The sequence below is a fragment of the Aphelocoma coerulescens genome, chromosome 15, assembly GCF_041296385.1.
Source record: "Aphelocoma coerulescens isolate FSJ_1873_10779 chromosome 15, UR_Acoe_1.0, whole genome shotgun sequence".
NCBI classification, from domain to species: Eukaryota; Metazoa; Chordata; class Aves; order Passeriformes; family Corvidae; genus Aphelocoma; species Aphelocoma coerulescens.
The window spans coordinates 7439277-7454887 of record NC_091029.1 but is presented as its reverse complement, the minus strand read 5'-3'; the positions used below and the strand labels follow the sequence as shown (position 1 = coordinate 7454887).

The window sequence follows — 15611 nt, the reverse complement described above, 5'->3', positions numbered from 1 at the left end:
TCTTGTGAGACCTCAGGTGATAACAATTGCTCTGATCTTTTCTCTTCACAGACCTTCTACAGCAGGTATTTGAAAAGAGAGTACTTAATGCACCAATACAGTAGTTTGTGTAATTGCTGATGTCTTAACTGAAAAAAACTAAGGTGGGCTGTTGTCTCTGGAGAGTTCAGGTGGTCAGTAAGTCTTGACATCAACATAAATAAAATTGAACAAGGGTCCTAAGGATGAGAAGAAAAAGATAAGGAAAATAAATGTCCTTTAAGCCACTAGAGGAAAGTTCAGAAAAATTACACATTTCTTGTAACAGTAGATAAATAGCAAATTGAGTAACTGGGGTCTTCTTATATGATATTTAACAATAAAAATAAGAGTACACAATATGTCTGCTATAATTGCTGTCTTCTGCCTGTACTGAAAAAACTTGATCATCTTTCTGTGTGGTATCAGAAAGCTCTCATGGCTTTGGGAGTGGGAAGAATAGTGCACAGAGAAAGACAGTTCTATTTTTGCTTTATGGGGGCTTTTTTTGTATTCCTCTTCTTGACTCCTCTGACTTCTATAATTAATAAGTTAATATTTCCTTCTTCATTTGGCTGTCTTGCAAAGGACACTGTAGAATGTCTTTCATAATGGCTTTTCAAGAAGAGTATAAACAGCTAAATCAAGACTGTTTTGCTTGTTATTAAGGTTTGAGTAGCGGATGCTAAGTTATGCAGAGCAATTTAAGTTCCAGTACATCATTAATGAGATTGCATTCTATATACTCTGATTTGCATCAGTGCAGAGATACTCCTTTTTATCTTAAGAAAAAAATGAGGAGTTGGAAATGGCTTCTCTCCTGTATTATGTTTTATGCCACTTAATCCAAATTCAATCTTAACTGGAAGTTTTGTGTTTCTTTTTTTTTTTTATTTTCCCAATTGAAAAAAGTCTATCTGCTGTCTAAGGAGCTGGAGATTGGGAGACAAATTAAAAACTGAACTATGGCAGAATGCGTTTGTTGATTACTGTGAGCAAGTAAATCACTAGGGGAAAATACAGAATTAGATCTCATTGCTGTATTCTGGCAAATTAAAAAAAAAAGCCAAACCCCACCAACCAGAAGTGATCTGAGGAATCACTTTTCAATGTCAGCTGATTGAGGGATGTTGAGAGTGAGCCATCTAATGGCAGTCCATTTCCCACAGGACACACAAGACTTACTGATGACTCTCTCTCTTTTTTTTTCCCTTATCAGTAGATTTGGTGTTTGTGTTGTCAATATCGATGCGACTCCTTCAGTCTATGCTGTTTGGATATGCTGATACCACCTCTGTCAAATAAGAGTTGTTGGCAATGTTGGAAGCTGTCTCTGAACCTTGTGCAAGACCCTCCCCGTACTCTGTCCACAAGAGAGAGCGAGCGCTGCAGCCAGTGCCTAAAATTAGAGATTCAGTGACTACAGTCACCTGAAAACAGCCAAGAGATGCACAAAGGACCCAACTCTGCCCTGCAGCAATGCTGGAAGTGGGCCTAAAATGCACTTCTGCCATCTAAAATGGCCCACAGCAGTCAGTGGCTTAGAATGCAGGAAGGATTCAAAAAAGGTGATGGTGAAAAGGGTACTTGCTGTGATGAACAGTTCCTTTGTTTTCACATGCCTCCTTCTCCCAAGCAACTAAATCTCCAGTTAATCAAAACCATACAGGTTTTTGTCATTAAGCCTGGCTACTTCCATGCAGAAGTTACAGGGTTTTACTGAATTTTATTGCATTATTATGTTTAAAAATGATAATGGTACTTCTTGATAGTGGTGCAGATAATACAGTGTTTTGAGAGGAGGAAAGTAATAAAACTCATCAATGTCTGGTATCATAGGAGTAACAGTGGGAGAAGCATCTTACTGTGCTCAAAGATTGCATGAAATTAAAGCATAATCAAATACAGAAGCTGATGGCTTTTCAAGGAGAAACTTGTATTTATATTTTTCAGTACCACCAAAGGAGATGTAATTTGCTACTATGGAAACAAAGGAGAACCAGAACCTGTTTTCCTAAATGCTGGTAGGTTTTCTTCAGAAGGGTCTGAATATTACTTTTCCTTACGTAGCTGTGTATTGTTCTAGTAATTTATCTACTTAAGCATTGTCTTCACTGACTTTTTCTTTACATTCATTAAAAAAAATTTTTTTCAATGTCCTTGAATTCATTTAAGTTTTTGTTAATAAATTTCAGTAAAGAATCAATAGTTCATTAAAAGTTTCTGTCTGTGCCAGTGTACCCACCTGCAGTGCAATTAGTGGAATACTGCTTGGTAAAAGGACGGAAGTCTGTCTTGAGGAACGGAGTTTTCAAAGGGTCTGACCCTAACTCCCCTTACCCAGCAGTTTGAAGGTCACAGTATGACTGTGCTCCCCCATAGACAGAGTTGGCTTTAAAAAACATAAAATATGTCTACCAGGTGGATTGATTTTAAAATATTTCAAATCTAGTTCTTTGCTAGCTAGCTAGAGAGAGCAAAGCTCCAGAATTCATCATCAAAAAGGTAGTTTAAGTGGAGCCAGGCACATGGAAGGCTCTGAGCAGTGTAGCTGGTTGATAACAGTTGATGGCAGAGCCTTGTTTTGTGGGCTTAGGTTAATGGTCAAAATGTGGCTGGCAGTTGGCAAATTTACTGTAGCAATTACAGCATAAATTCTTGGAAATAGCTGTTAGATTTTGTACAACTACAAACATAAAACAGGTTTTAATACAAACTTCTTTTAAAAATTTAAAATCTGGCCATGTTGTAATGAGAAACTGAGTCACAAATACTGGGTATCTGCACACTGTACCAAAGATAGTTCTGGTCTCTGTGCTTAGACAGCAGACTCCTGTGCACATGGCTGCCTTCAGGAAGAGATGATGTTTGGTAATCTCTCTTGTCTGGATTGTGGTGAGAGGGTGCCTCTAAAGGGGAAGGTCTTTCTTGTCATCCAGTGTTCCTTTGCAGTGTTTTTCCATAGAGTAAAATCAGAGGCAAAGATAACTTATTATTAATACAGCTAAACTGGACAAGACTAGGTTGCAGAAATTATATAATTCTATTGTGCCTTCTTCATAGTTTAGCAAACCAGAAATTAAAACTAACTGCTGTAGATATGGATTAGAGTACAACTGAAACCAAGTACTGAGCATTAGCACAGGGGAGTGCTTAAGCACAGCCCAGCATAAGCCCAGCCTGCTGTATTTTCCTGTTCAGTAATGGGGCTTGTGTGTTTATGGCACACCTGCAGGTAAAGGTTAGCTGGGGAATCATTACACTTTATAAATTTTTTTAAAATCTGTAATGACAACTGAAATCACCAGAATTCAGTTTCCAATTAAATTGGTTTGTTTTTTGTTTGGTTTTTTTCTGTGTGTGTAGGAATATATGGATTGAGCAATTCTTTGTTGGATACACCATGGAAGAAGCTTCAGTATGGGAAGCAGCTTTTCACAGAAGTGGTCACAAGAAGTCAAGACCTTACCAAAGAAGACTTGGTGAAGGAGCTTCTTACAGTGATGAATAATCAAGAGCCGTAAGAACACGATAGCTGAAATTCACTCAAAATACAATATGACCCATTTAAAAAATGCATTTGGAAACTGTTTTGAAAGAAAAAAGCACTTCACCTTGATGTTAATTGAAAGTACTGTTCTCACAAAGTCTGACTTTCAACAGTATTGATTTTTAAGCAGGAGACACAATTAAGACTACTGCAGTCTTAGAACTCATCAGCTGTGCACTGGTTTCTCCCTGCCCTTTTCTTTTAAAGATTGCACTTCTCTTAGTAAGGGCAATGAGTGCATGACTAGGGATGTATAAGCTGCTTGCTGTCAGCTTTTTGGAGGTTCAGGTAGGTTTGGTTACTGCACTTAGAGAAAGCACTTGTTTACATAGATCATGAGATGATTTGGGTTAGAAAGGACCTTAAAGGTCTTCTAGTGCCAACCTCTGTCATGGACAGGGACACTGTCCACTAGCCCAGGTTGCTGAGAGACCCATCCAACCTGGCCTTGAACACTTCCAGGGATGGGGCATCCACAGCTTCTCTGGGTGACCTGTGCCAGGGCCTCAGCACCCTCACAGGTGGTGAGCAGGTTTGTGTTAGTAGCTTTTACTGTTCTGTATTGCTGCTCAGTGTGGACAGAGGGTGGAGAAGCAAGCCATTTTCAAAGTACAACTAACTGCCTTCCTCAAAAGTGCAGTTGTTTCAGGCTAAGTGGGGGAAGGAGATAAGGAAGTATTTATACAATTCAGGTGTAGGAATTCAGTCAAGGAAGTTCCAGTCAAGGAAGTTCCAGTCAAGTCCCCAAGAGATGAGTTTGATAAGGAAGGTTCCTGCACTCACAGCTGATTGCACAGTGAACCTGAGCCCATCAACTGGATGTTCAGAAAGAAAGGAAGTTGATACCACTTCAGTGTGCAGACATGGAGTAGGGTACAGGAGATGCTGTGGTCTAAATTCATATCATTGCTCACCATCCAGTAACTTCCATGTTTACCTTGACCTTTATCTGTCTGGGAAGTGATTAGAGTTGAAGCAAAGCTGTTTCTGGTGTATAGATCCAATTTCCCAAACTTAACAGCGAATTTTAATGCCAGCATTCATGAATGTGGCATTTTTCAGTCATTCAAAATAAAGGTTTATATAAGAACTCAGACATCTGAGCAATGAGTAGTAATTGGGGAGTCTGCTAAGCTGTCTTAATTGCTTTTTTCATCTATCAGATCAAGTCATGTTTTTAAAAATTGTTACACTTTATACTTTTTAGTAGTAAAAAGAGGAAGGTATAAGATACAATATAGTCAAATGATCTTCTCTTAATGTTCAGTAATTCCATTTGATCTCATCTGAAACCATCTGACTATAAAAGGGAAATATTTACTTACAAAAAGCAATATTTAAAACTAAGCCTGTAATCTTTCCAAATCACACTTCAAGATGAAATTATCTTTTCATAATAAATATGAACATGTGGCTATGCACTAGCTTTGAACTTTCTTAAAATATCCTGTTTCATATTACTTTGTGATCTCTTTGTGTGTGCATATTACAGAAATTTAGTGTGTACAGGGGTTGGTTTAATTGTAGAATTCCATTCTTTCCTGATGGGGTTTTCTCCTTTACCCTCTCTCTTCTGCTTCAGCCTTGCCTTTGACTGTGATCTCAAGGATGTCCTAGAACTCCTTCCAGTTCAAGAGGGATGAATGTGTTAATATTGGAGGATTTTTGATTTTTTTAAACTAGTTTGCTACTTTTTTTCAGTCAATTACCAGACCCTGCAATTGAAGACCAAGGGAAGGACTATATCCGTCCTATATTGAACAAGTATGCAGCTTTATGTGTTCGTTGCCCAGATTACGGAACAAGGTAAAAAATTCATTGCCAGAAATAGATGTGTACTGGATCAAAGCATATCTCAAATCAAAATTGTGCTAGTGTAAGTTTAAGTTCTATAGTGACTGCTTTAATTTTTTTTTTTTCAGATATTAATCTGGTATAATTCAGTAATGTATTTCCTTGGTCAGTATTTGAGTGTCTGGGATTTGCCTCTGAAGAGCATTTGAAGCTCACATTGTGGTTCATCTTTGATGGAGAGCACAGCACAGCTTTAACCTGTCCCAGACAAGATAATAGTTCTCCTGCTTCCCCAGTGTAGTAGCAGATCTGAGCACCTTTAACTTTGATCTTATCAGAGATACAGCAGAACACGTTTCTCCTCCACAAGCAGGAATTGTGTCATCTGCATTGCTGAATCAGAGTTTGCCTTAGACATGGCATGGTAAAGTGTATCTGCCATTTTCATACATTAAAAACCTATTGCTCTTGTTCAGAAGAACCTGTATTTCCACTTCTCCCCTAACTGGTGCTTCGGTTTTTGCTGAGGTAGTCTCACTGTCTGCTCTGACTGTTTCACCAAAGCTGCAAGAAGAATAGAATAATACAATGCAAATCTTCAATGGGACAAAATTGCTGGTGGTAGAGAATTGCTACTCTAAAAGTCTGCCAATAATTTTGTCAGATTGGTCTGTGGCATTGTCAGCCATAGTATTTCCTCTGCAGAGATGGGAGTTGATAAGCAGAGAATGCTCACTGCTGTAGGTATTTTAAGTTGGTATTCTGAGAAAGAGATACTCAGTATTTACAGTGGTTTCTTTAAAATGTATTAAAAGAACATTTAAAATATAGGTTAATGAAGACTTAACATGGTAACAAAGCACCTTCCTCCCCTTTTTACAAATTGGAGTCCAGCCATTTCAAAGGAAACAGGGATAACTTGGTAGAATTACTGACCTTCTGCTGGTGAATTAGCACACATTTCAAGTCTCCCTAATGCTGTAATTGTATGCTCACACTTATCTTTCCCTTAGCAACAGGGCTTAGTGAGTAGAGGTTGTTAACTGGGATTCACCATATTCTTCTGAGGAAATTAAGTGCTTTTTTATATGAGTGAACAGCTGTGAAGTGACTTGGGAAAGGCCACCACATAGCATGGTGGAAAATTCCTACTGTCAGTCATCCTTCTGTAGAAGGTTACTGTAGTGTCCATAGAGAAATGGCAGCTTACCCAAGGCAGAGTGGAATAGATGCATAACTGGCATGTGCTTTTCTTGAAAGCAGATTTCCTCTTTGGAAGGTTCCTAGAGAGAGAAACCTTTTTCTGTGATGATATATCAGTGTCCTGTGATAATAATTAACAATGTTTAAATCTTAATGGACAGGTGATTTGAAAGAGGGGAATGAAGAGAGTACTGTTGATATGAATATTCCTTATGGGTACACATAGGCTGTGAAGAAACACTTAGTTTTATGCTACTTCGTTCTGAATGGAGCACTTTGCACTAAGTTCAGCTTTTATCATACTCTGCAATGAACAGATTTGAGTGTCAGCTGCTGCAAGTGCAGCAGGGAATCAAGACAGTGGAGTGACAGAAGAAGGGACTGAAAATGCCCATTTGAACTTGCCAGGATGATTTTTGCCCTGCTCATGTGATGATGATGTGCTCAGGGGTAAAAAAAAAAGAGTTAAAACATTTGGGAATGAGGGATGGCACCCTGGAAGTTTTTATGATGGACCCCAGGCTTAACCTTGTGCTGTTGCACTGTTGCAGGACGAACACAGTCGTTCTTGTCGATTCCGAGGGACACGTTACTTTCACCGAGCGCAACATGATCAATGCCGATGTCAACCAGTGGAAAACAAGCACCTATGAATTCAAACTGCACAGTTAACAACTTTCCACATGAATGGTTTGTAATAATAGCAATGACAGAACAAGCCATTAAGCTGTAGTAAATGTTTTGTGCCAGCCTCCACAAGCTAAAAATAGCAAGGAAAGCAAAAGTTTAAATAAACTGGTAGCATACCCTATCAAGCTCACAAATGCTTTGGAGAAAACCAGATGAAGATGCTGTTTTTACATGAAGTAGCAACTTACAATCAGAAATATTTTATTTGATATCACCCTGCCTTCAGGGCAAGGCCATCTTTGTCCAAGACAAAGTCAGTGCTTCTTTGTGGGTGTGGATTTTTTTAAAGATGTTTTAAGTAGATTTAAACTTTTTTTTAGTTCTAATGGCGGGAAACATTTGCTGCTTTTATTGTTCTATATGAAGGTTTTACCAAATTTTGATTTACCTTCAACATACGCTGTTGAGATTGTACAGCTGATGCCAATGTGCATTAAGTGAATGTATTTATTTATATATATACTGGGTAGTATTAAGTGCTTTAGTCTCATTTAAGCTTTTCAGTGCCATGGTGCAATGGTTCTGCCTGGGGAGGGCAGAGAGAGGGGATTCTTTACATTTGTTTTTCTATAGATAGTACAGCAATACATCTTATTTCTAAAACTTCATCTGAGAATCAAAGTAGGGAATTTAGTTCAGTCTCTGTTCACTTTTACTGAAAGAACCTTAGGAGCAGACTTGCTTATCTTTGACCTGAATAAAACTATTTGTGCTGTGACATCCTGTTTCCTAGTAGTCTAATTAGCAATATTAGTTTTGTTATTTTCTTCCCAGCAAGCAGGTAAGGAATAGGCACGTGTTTGCAAACCCAAGCTGAAGATGAGGTTTTTGTTTATCAGCTGTTTTGTACATACAAAATTTTGGATTCATTTCTTTATTGGTATAATAGGTTACAGCCTAGAGTGACTGCTCATAGATTTTTAGTAAAAATAGTTATGTGTTGTAAGGTGGCACTGTTGCAGTCTTAAATTGCTGAAAAAGTTGGGTATTAAGAGGTACTTCCTATGTTCTAGCACCTGTGAATTAAAAAGCTATTTAAATGCATGCTTTTTTCAATTATTCAGTGCCAGTGTAGGTAATAGAAGATTCTAGCTAATATCAGGATATTTGAAAACCCTAAGCTATTTTTGTTTCTATTGGTGTTCTGTTTTGACTTACTTTGAATACTGAATATTAGGTTTAGTAGTGGATCACCACTATTTTTTTTCCTTTAGGTATGCTGACTTTATTCTTTTCACAAGCCTCTGATTTCAATTAATTATTGCAAAGTAGCCAGATTTTTGATACTCTTTGGAACACGTGCAGCTGTGTTTCTGTACTCAAGCTGGTGTGTTTGGGCATTCTCACATGTGCGTGTGTAAAACAGAGGCAGCAGTAAATGAGACTTTCCATTGAGGTGAAGTACTGTGAAAGGCCATTCCCAGATTTGTAAGTATCAGGAGATGCTAAGGCAGCATTTAGTCAAATATCTTCTTTATATTTGCATATTTAAATAGCTTCTAGATACCAGGACTGCTTGCATCACTAGTCACAGGTTGTTGATTCAGTTCTATATAAATGACTTTTTGACCACCCTGATGGCAAGAAAATCAACAGTCTTGTTGTGTTGTACATGGTTTGGAACTCGAAGCCTTCCAGACTGTCCTTCTGAGCTACAGGAAATGGTCAGCCCTTTTTAATTTTTTGATGACTTCTTAAACCCTATATTTGTATGGATAAAAATGTTAACTGTTATTTTTAGATGCAGAGAAGTAGCTATAGCTGTCTTAAATTTGAGTTTGACACATGCATACCTAGAAACAAAGCCCTGCCTCAATAGCTTGCTCTGAGAGTTTGCATAGCAAACTTCTTTATATCCACTTACAAATAGTGGATATTTAAACATGACATTCTCTTTGAAGGGATTATTTTAGGCAAAATACTTGTATGCACTATCATGCTGAAAGCATTTATAAACTTTGGTTTTTATAGCAGTCCTGTAATAATGAAAATTTATTCTTAGTTTTTACCTATAGGCAAAGAAAGGCGAGTCAGAGCTTAGATGTAAATATAGATTATAATCATGTATTTTGCTATGCTTGAATCAAAATTCTAAATCTGGGATTTGCTGATAATTAAAATAAACAGGAAAGAGCCCAAACCTCTGATGTTGTTTTTTATCATGTCAGAGTAGCTAATAAAGTGAGCTTTTTTAACTTCTTTGGAAGCTTGTGAGAGTTTTGTCATTGGCTTCAGTGTGCTGTGCAGATATCAGCTAGTGGTGCTTGTCCATAAAAGTGATAAGGTATTTGTGAAGTGCATAATCTACTCTGTGCAAATTAGAGTTGCAATGAATCTACTGGAAAAAGTAGACTGTACCTACAGTTAACAAAGTGTTTTATTTTTATAAAAGTATTTTTAATAATAAAAGGGAATTTTAAATACCAGTTTTAAAGGATATAAAGGAAAACAGTGTACATAGGGAACTATTGCATGGCATTTTAGCATTTTACTAAGTTTGCTTATACATATCATCTCTTCAAAGTCATACATTTGCAAGAGATTTTTGTTTCCTGTTTTTTTTCTATTGGAATGGTAGTGGAAGAAATTTTAAAATGTGTGAAAACTCAGTTATGTTTTTTCGCTTAAAATTGTGTCATAATTGTTGTTTACATGTGTGTTCAAAACTCGAATCAGAATAAAGTCAACCTGGTGACCAGTCTTTGTTGACATTACTAGCTTGTGCATTTTTGCACATATGTTTTTGTTCATTTGCCTGTAACTTGGTATGATACAATGAAGTAAAATCTTTTATGGTATATTTGCAATGAAGGATCTGTAAGTTAGTTTCTGGTACTTAATTCCATTTTAAGAGTGCTGTTATTTTTCTGGGGTTTTTTATGTTGTGTTGTGGGTGTTTTTTAATTCTATGCTATTGCATGGTTGTCTTATCCACGTAAGAAATTGGAAAATATTTGAAAGATAGGAAAGAGCAAAATCAGTGCTTCCTTAGGGAAAAGTGGAACCTCACAAAATGCTGCTGAAGGATGGGAATCCAGATTCACTGTGGAAAAAGTCTGGATCCTTGGCAAACCTGAGACTCTCTTGTTACACTGACTAGAACCTGCATTAATGTTCTGCCATAGTGGACCCTGCAGTGGAGGTGGAATTGTCTCATCTCCCTCGTAGTAGCTTAATAAAACACACCTGAACAGAGCACAGGATGAGTTGGGCTTTTGGAGATCCTCACTATGTTCAAAGCTTAACTGATACTTGTGACAAATGAAATACACCAAACTAAATATAAGATAAAATATTGCTAAGACTTGGAACACTATTTTCATAATATCATAAGGAGATAAGTAATTTTGAAATGAATCTATGAAATACTAAGCATCAATGAGGCAATAATTAAATTATCTTACATTTCAGTTTTAGCCTGTAGAACTTAATGCACATTTGTGGCTTAGCAAGCATTCCTATTTATATGGAATATTAGCTACTAGGAGTTAGTTTTATTTCATTCAGATTGGTGTAATAGAACATAGTTGATGTTCTTCATCTGATTCATTTTCTGCAGAGAAGTCTTGTCCATAGCTTCTGAGGATCTAGGAAGTAGTCTTGACTTGGTGAAAATAGAATCAGTATTGCAATCAGCTGGAGAGGCATGAACTGTGAGAATTACAAAACCCATCAGTATGACTCATGCTGTGAAATGTAGGTTAAGGTGAACAGAGTGAAGAAATGTTGAATATATTTCATATATATATAAATTATCTGTGTAACATTTTGTATCAAGAACTTAGAAGCTGAATGAAAAAAACAGTATCATGGACATGCTCAAATTTACCATATCTTTTAAAGAAGACATAAGCACTGAACTTAGGATCACAGATGAAGGAGAAATAATAAATATTATAATATTAGGCAGGATAACCAAAAATTGCAATTCATAAGTCATACACAACGTGAATGAGGAAAAAAGAAATTTCTCTGCTGATGCATATTAAATTTTTGTGTCTTTGTACTAGAAAGATAAATGGAGAAAAACAAGTGAAAGCTAAAAACAGATCAGAAGATGGAGAAAAGGGGAGAACAGAGAACACACAATGATGTTCTGGTTTGTGATCCTGTTCTTTTTGAGGCCTCCAAGAAGGACAGTGCCTGCTAAGGCACTTAGGTTCCTTCAGACTTCCCTCTGGTGATGCAGGAGTGTTTTCCATGGGTGTCTCACCTGACACACCAGCCCTGACGGGCACAGAACCAGCCTTGGTCAGTAACTTGCCAGGCTGGGTAAACACATTGCTTGCTTCTGTTCGGTGGGGAAAACCACATCACTTTTCAGATGTTAATTAAGATATATTAAATAATAAACTGGAAAATATGGAGCCAGTAGTGTCTCTTCTTGTGGTACAACATTATAATTAGTATTCAATGATTGAGGTTTTTGCCTCTGTTAAAGGAATGTACTTGTCCAAGAAAAAGGTGAATGGGAAAGCTAGGGTTTTTTTTCTCTCCCTGTTCTATCTCTATTGTGAATAGCTACTCAAAATAACTACATAAAGCCAAGTCTTGGTCAGATGCATTATCCATCTCCTGTATCTCATGTCTCAGTGGAATGACTGGCATTTAGAGAGGAATTAACTGCCCTCTCAATTACAGATGGGTCTGCATTATCACCCTGGTTTGATTAGTGCCCTTACATGGTTTTCCTGATAGTCCCCATTTACTGTGCCTTGGCTCACATTTCAGGGTAGCCTCAGGTCACAGGGTCTAGGCTGGTTTCAGATGGAACGCAACAGGTAGGTGTGTGTGAGGAATGCACCAAGTGTTCTCCAACAGGTAAAGGATTTAACCTGAGCAAAACTGTCTGAAATGCACCTTGCATGAAGATTAAGTACTCTGCACCAATTGTTTTGCTGCATAAATCTTCATTTGTTGGCCTGCTGTACTTCTAGATGTAGCATATATAGATGTGTTGTATCACTATCTTTGCAATATGGCACTTGCAAATTTTTCTGTTTTCTTTAGCAATATATTGTGCCAGTCAAGTCTGAGTTCTCTCTTGTTGTAATGTGCATGAGTTTAGACTGGCAAAGCAATCCCGGGATGGCAGTTGCATAAAAAACAACCCTAGCAGCACAACCGTGCTTTCAGAATTTATTTGGCCTCTGTCAGGGAAGACAAAGGTACTGACATTTATGGTTTTGCTCATATGAGTGCAACTACAGCTGGATTTTTGACAGCCGAAGATTACGCTCCTGATTCATGTCTGCGTGCTGCAAGCAGTATACAGAGGAGACCAGGCTAAGGGGTTGCAGCAACAGCTTCTTAGCTGTAGTTCACACAAAGTGTGTACAACAAAGTGTGCTTTGTTACCACAGCTTTGAGTTAGAAACATCACGGTGTATAAAGAAAAATTACTATGCAGCAGCAGTTGGGGAGAAGCCAGAATGTCTGCAGTAGTTGTCAGTGCAATACTATTACAACTTGTGAAGTGACTAAGATTGACTTGCAGGGGTGGTTTAACTGGTAGAGATGCACGATGTGCAAACAGCCACGAGGCTGACTCAGAGGACTTTTTAAAGTTTTTAAAGAGCAGATAAATATTGCCTATTTCAGAAAAGTGTTCTGAACTATTTGGATGACAGGGCCTATAGAAAGCAAAGTATGAAGACTGCTGTTTTGTCCCAGATAGATACTATTTTTTTTCTCTAATATTCCCTGTAGATAAATTGAGTGTATTTACGAATGCAGGATTTTCAGCTATAGGAATAGGTTTGTTCTATGTATGAAGAACAAGTAAGGGAAGCCTCAGTCCCAGTAGGATAGCACCAGCCCAGGTCCAACTGGCAACTGAGCAGAATGTTCCTTCTGAATGGCTTGTGCACTCCAGTCTCTAATGTGAAGGTCACTTGGTTTTGGCTTTATTTTTTCTTGGTTTAATTTCCAGATTTGAATGTAAAGCTGTTACTTTTTATTTGACCTCTTAGACATCATACCCCACTTTAAGCAACATTGTCTTTAGAAAAATATATGCATTATTGGGAAAATTCTGCCAGCAGTCTGAAACTTGGGAGAACCATATGGCTGAAGTGTTTCCAACAGGAATATCAGAAGTTATAGTGATTCTGTAGACAGCACAATTTAGTTTATGTTGAATCTGTGAATGGCAAGAGCAAGATTCTGTGGTATTGTTGAGCCGAAGGATGTGTCTACTCTGATTATTTTTTGTAGCAATCAACCACCTCTTTTGACATTCAAGAACTGATCTGAGATTGCTCATGGGGGCTTTTTGACATCTTTCCATGGCTGTGAAGTGATGAGTGACAGAGATTAGATTGAGGAGAGCAGATTGCAGCAAAAAGTGAAAGACAAAGACATGTAATGCAAGCAAATACCAGTTTACCAATGCAAAACAAAAAAAAGTAAAAAGCTGCAGTGCAACTTATTTTACTGAAATAAAAGTAATACAGGCTGAGCAAAACTTGTCTTACATTAGCTTTCTCTTGTTGGAACAGCGCCGTATGTGCTGCAGTTACTGACATAGGAAGAATATGAAAAAGCCACTGGCTCCACCTAATTTTCATTCTGATGAATGCAGCCTGTTAACTTTATTGGGAAGCTCATAGTTTTGTCTTTATGGGCTTGATTGCAGTATTTTGTGTTGACAGCGGTAGTTTCTGTCCAGACTTTGATATCTTCTATGTGAGAATCTCCTTGTCATTAGGAACTGGGTTTTTTGTTACTAATGATACTTCATGGTGTTACAGTTAATCCTGATTGCACCAAGCAGGTGGACCTGTACACTTCTAATTCAAAAGTGGAAGATTTTTGTGCATGTTTGACAAGTCTTTCATCAGAAGTCCAGGTGATGAAAATTTTCAGGTGAATTTGCACCTTGTTAGGCACAGCAGATCAGCTTTAATTCTTCAGAGGTCACATCAACCTTCTAGATTAAAAATTTAACCACAATTTGAGCATTGTTTTGATGAAAGTGTTATTTCATTAATGGATTAATTCTTTTGTTTATAAAAAGTTAGAAGTCTATTTCTCTGTAGTGTCAGTGTCTCAAGTAATCAGCTGTCGCACCATTCATTTAAGACACAGTAGTATGATTCTCTGAAAACAGATGCACAATGAAAAAACTAAAACTGGTTATTTTTTCCATTTTTAAAGCACTGCAGGCATTTTAATTTTCCAGCTCTAATCAAAAATCTGTGTGTGTGCCTCATCTGATCCTAACTGAAGCATTGCTGTTCACGTACATACAAAAAATTTAACCTGTTTTCTGAAGCACACGATCTTCTTACTGCAGTAGTTCATTTATACAGTCACATAAATGGGATGCCAATGAGTCACAGTATTGGTATTTCATAGGCCCTTTGAGAGGGACAAACTTCTGTTCCAGTGTTAGCAATTTGAGGTGGCCTGACACAGCAAATACCAACATCAACTCGAGCTGTTTACTTAATTATGAGATCTTTTTCCTCAGCTTTGACAGTTGAAGTGTGATGTGAATGGCTGTTTTGCAAACTGTGGGTGTTTATTAAATGCATGCTCGGAAGTGGTTTGTTTTAACATTAATAAAAGCAGACGTAATTTAAAAATCACTAAAATCATGGCTTGAGAGAAACCTGTTATGAGGAATTAAAAATTAGAAACTGCTTTTAGTTGCAACTGTGTTCAGTTTTTGAGGGCAGCTTGCAATGATTTAAAGCAGTTTCAGTAACCTGATCATTATGTGTTGACACGGCACTGTGACATTATGTTCAAATTATCACCCTGTCATTAAATGTGTTGTTCCAGTGAGACAAAGATGGAAAGGCCTAACAGTGGTCTTCTGAATAAGTTTTAAAAGTTTTATTAAATATTACTGTTACCTTTCATAGCAGTATTTGAGGACCTCAAAGACATGAGATCAGTGAAATACTAGAGAAAGATTCTCATGTCCTGAAGTTACACATGAAAAAAACACAAACATACTGTTTATGACAAAACCAGGATGTATTATCACAATATTTTGTGTCTGATGTCGATTTCAAACCAGTATAACAGTGAAGGACAAAAGAAGCAACCCTCTAAGTAAGTGTATCAATAAAAGCTCTATATCACAAATTATAAAATAACAGAGCAAATTAGGACAGCAAATGTTCATTAACACTTTAGAAGTAGTTTTACATAAATTGTGTAAAAACACTGCAGTCAGATTTGGGGCTTGTTCTGTGAACTGCTTAGTACATACAGCATGAGAAATGGCCCTACTTTGACTTATCGTTTTTAGGTAAATCAGCCTTGAAGCAGTAATGCTGTAGTTTTGTTGCTTAAAGATACAAAACAGCGTTTGCAGGGAAAAGTGGCTTTTTTTGTAGCTGGT

General features: G+C 37.4%; 1 protein-coding gene across 3 annotated transcripts in view; it reads left to right on the top strand.

Annotated features, from left to right (window-relative positions):
- The window catches only part of TANGO2 (transport and golgi organization 2 homolog), a 29072-nt gene extending 19119 nt beyond the window's left edge, over nt 1–9953 (top strand). For all 3 annotated transcript variants that reach the window (XM_069030763.1, XM_069030762.1, XM_069030761.1), the window contains 4 exons: nt 1972–2042; nt 3385–3538; nt 5270–5374; nt 7117–9953. In XM_069030763.1, coding sequence (XP_068886864.1) covers nt 1972–2042; nt 3385–3538; nt 5270–5374; nt 7117–7237 — 451 coding nt within the window. In that variant the 3' untranslated portion in view covers nt 7238–9953. The remainder of the gene's footprint in view (nt 1–1971; nt 2043–3384; nt 3539–5269; nt 5375–7116) is intronic.
- Nucleotides 9954–15611: the final 5658 nt, after the last annotated feature.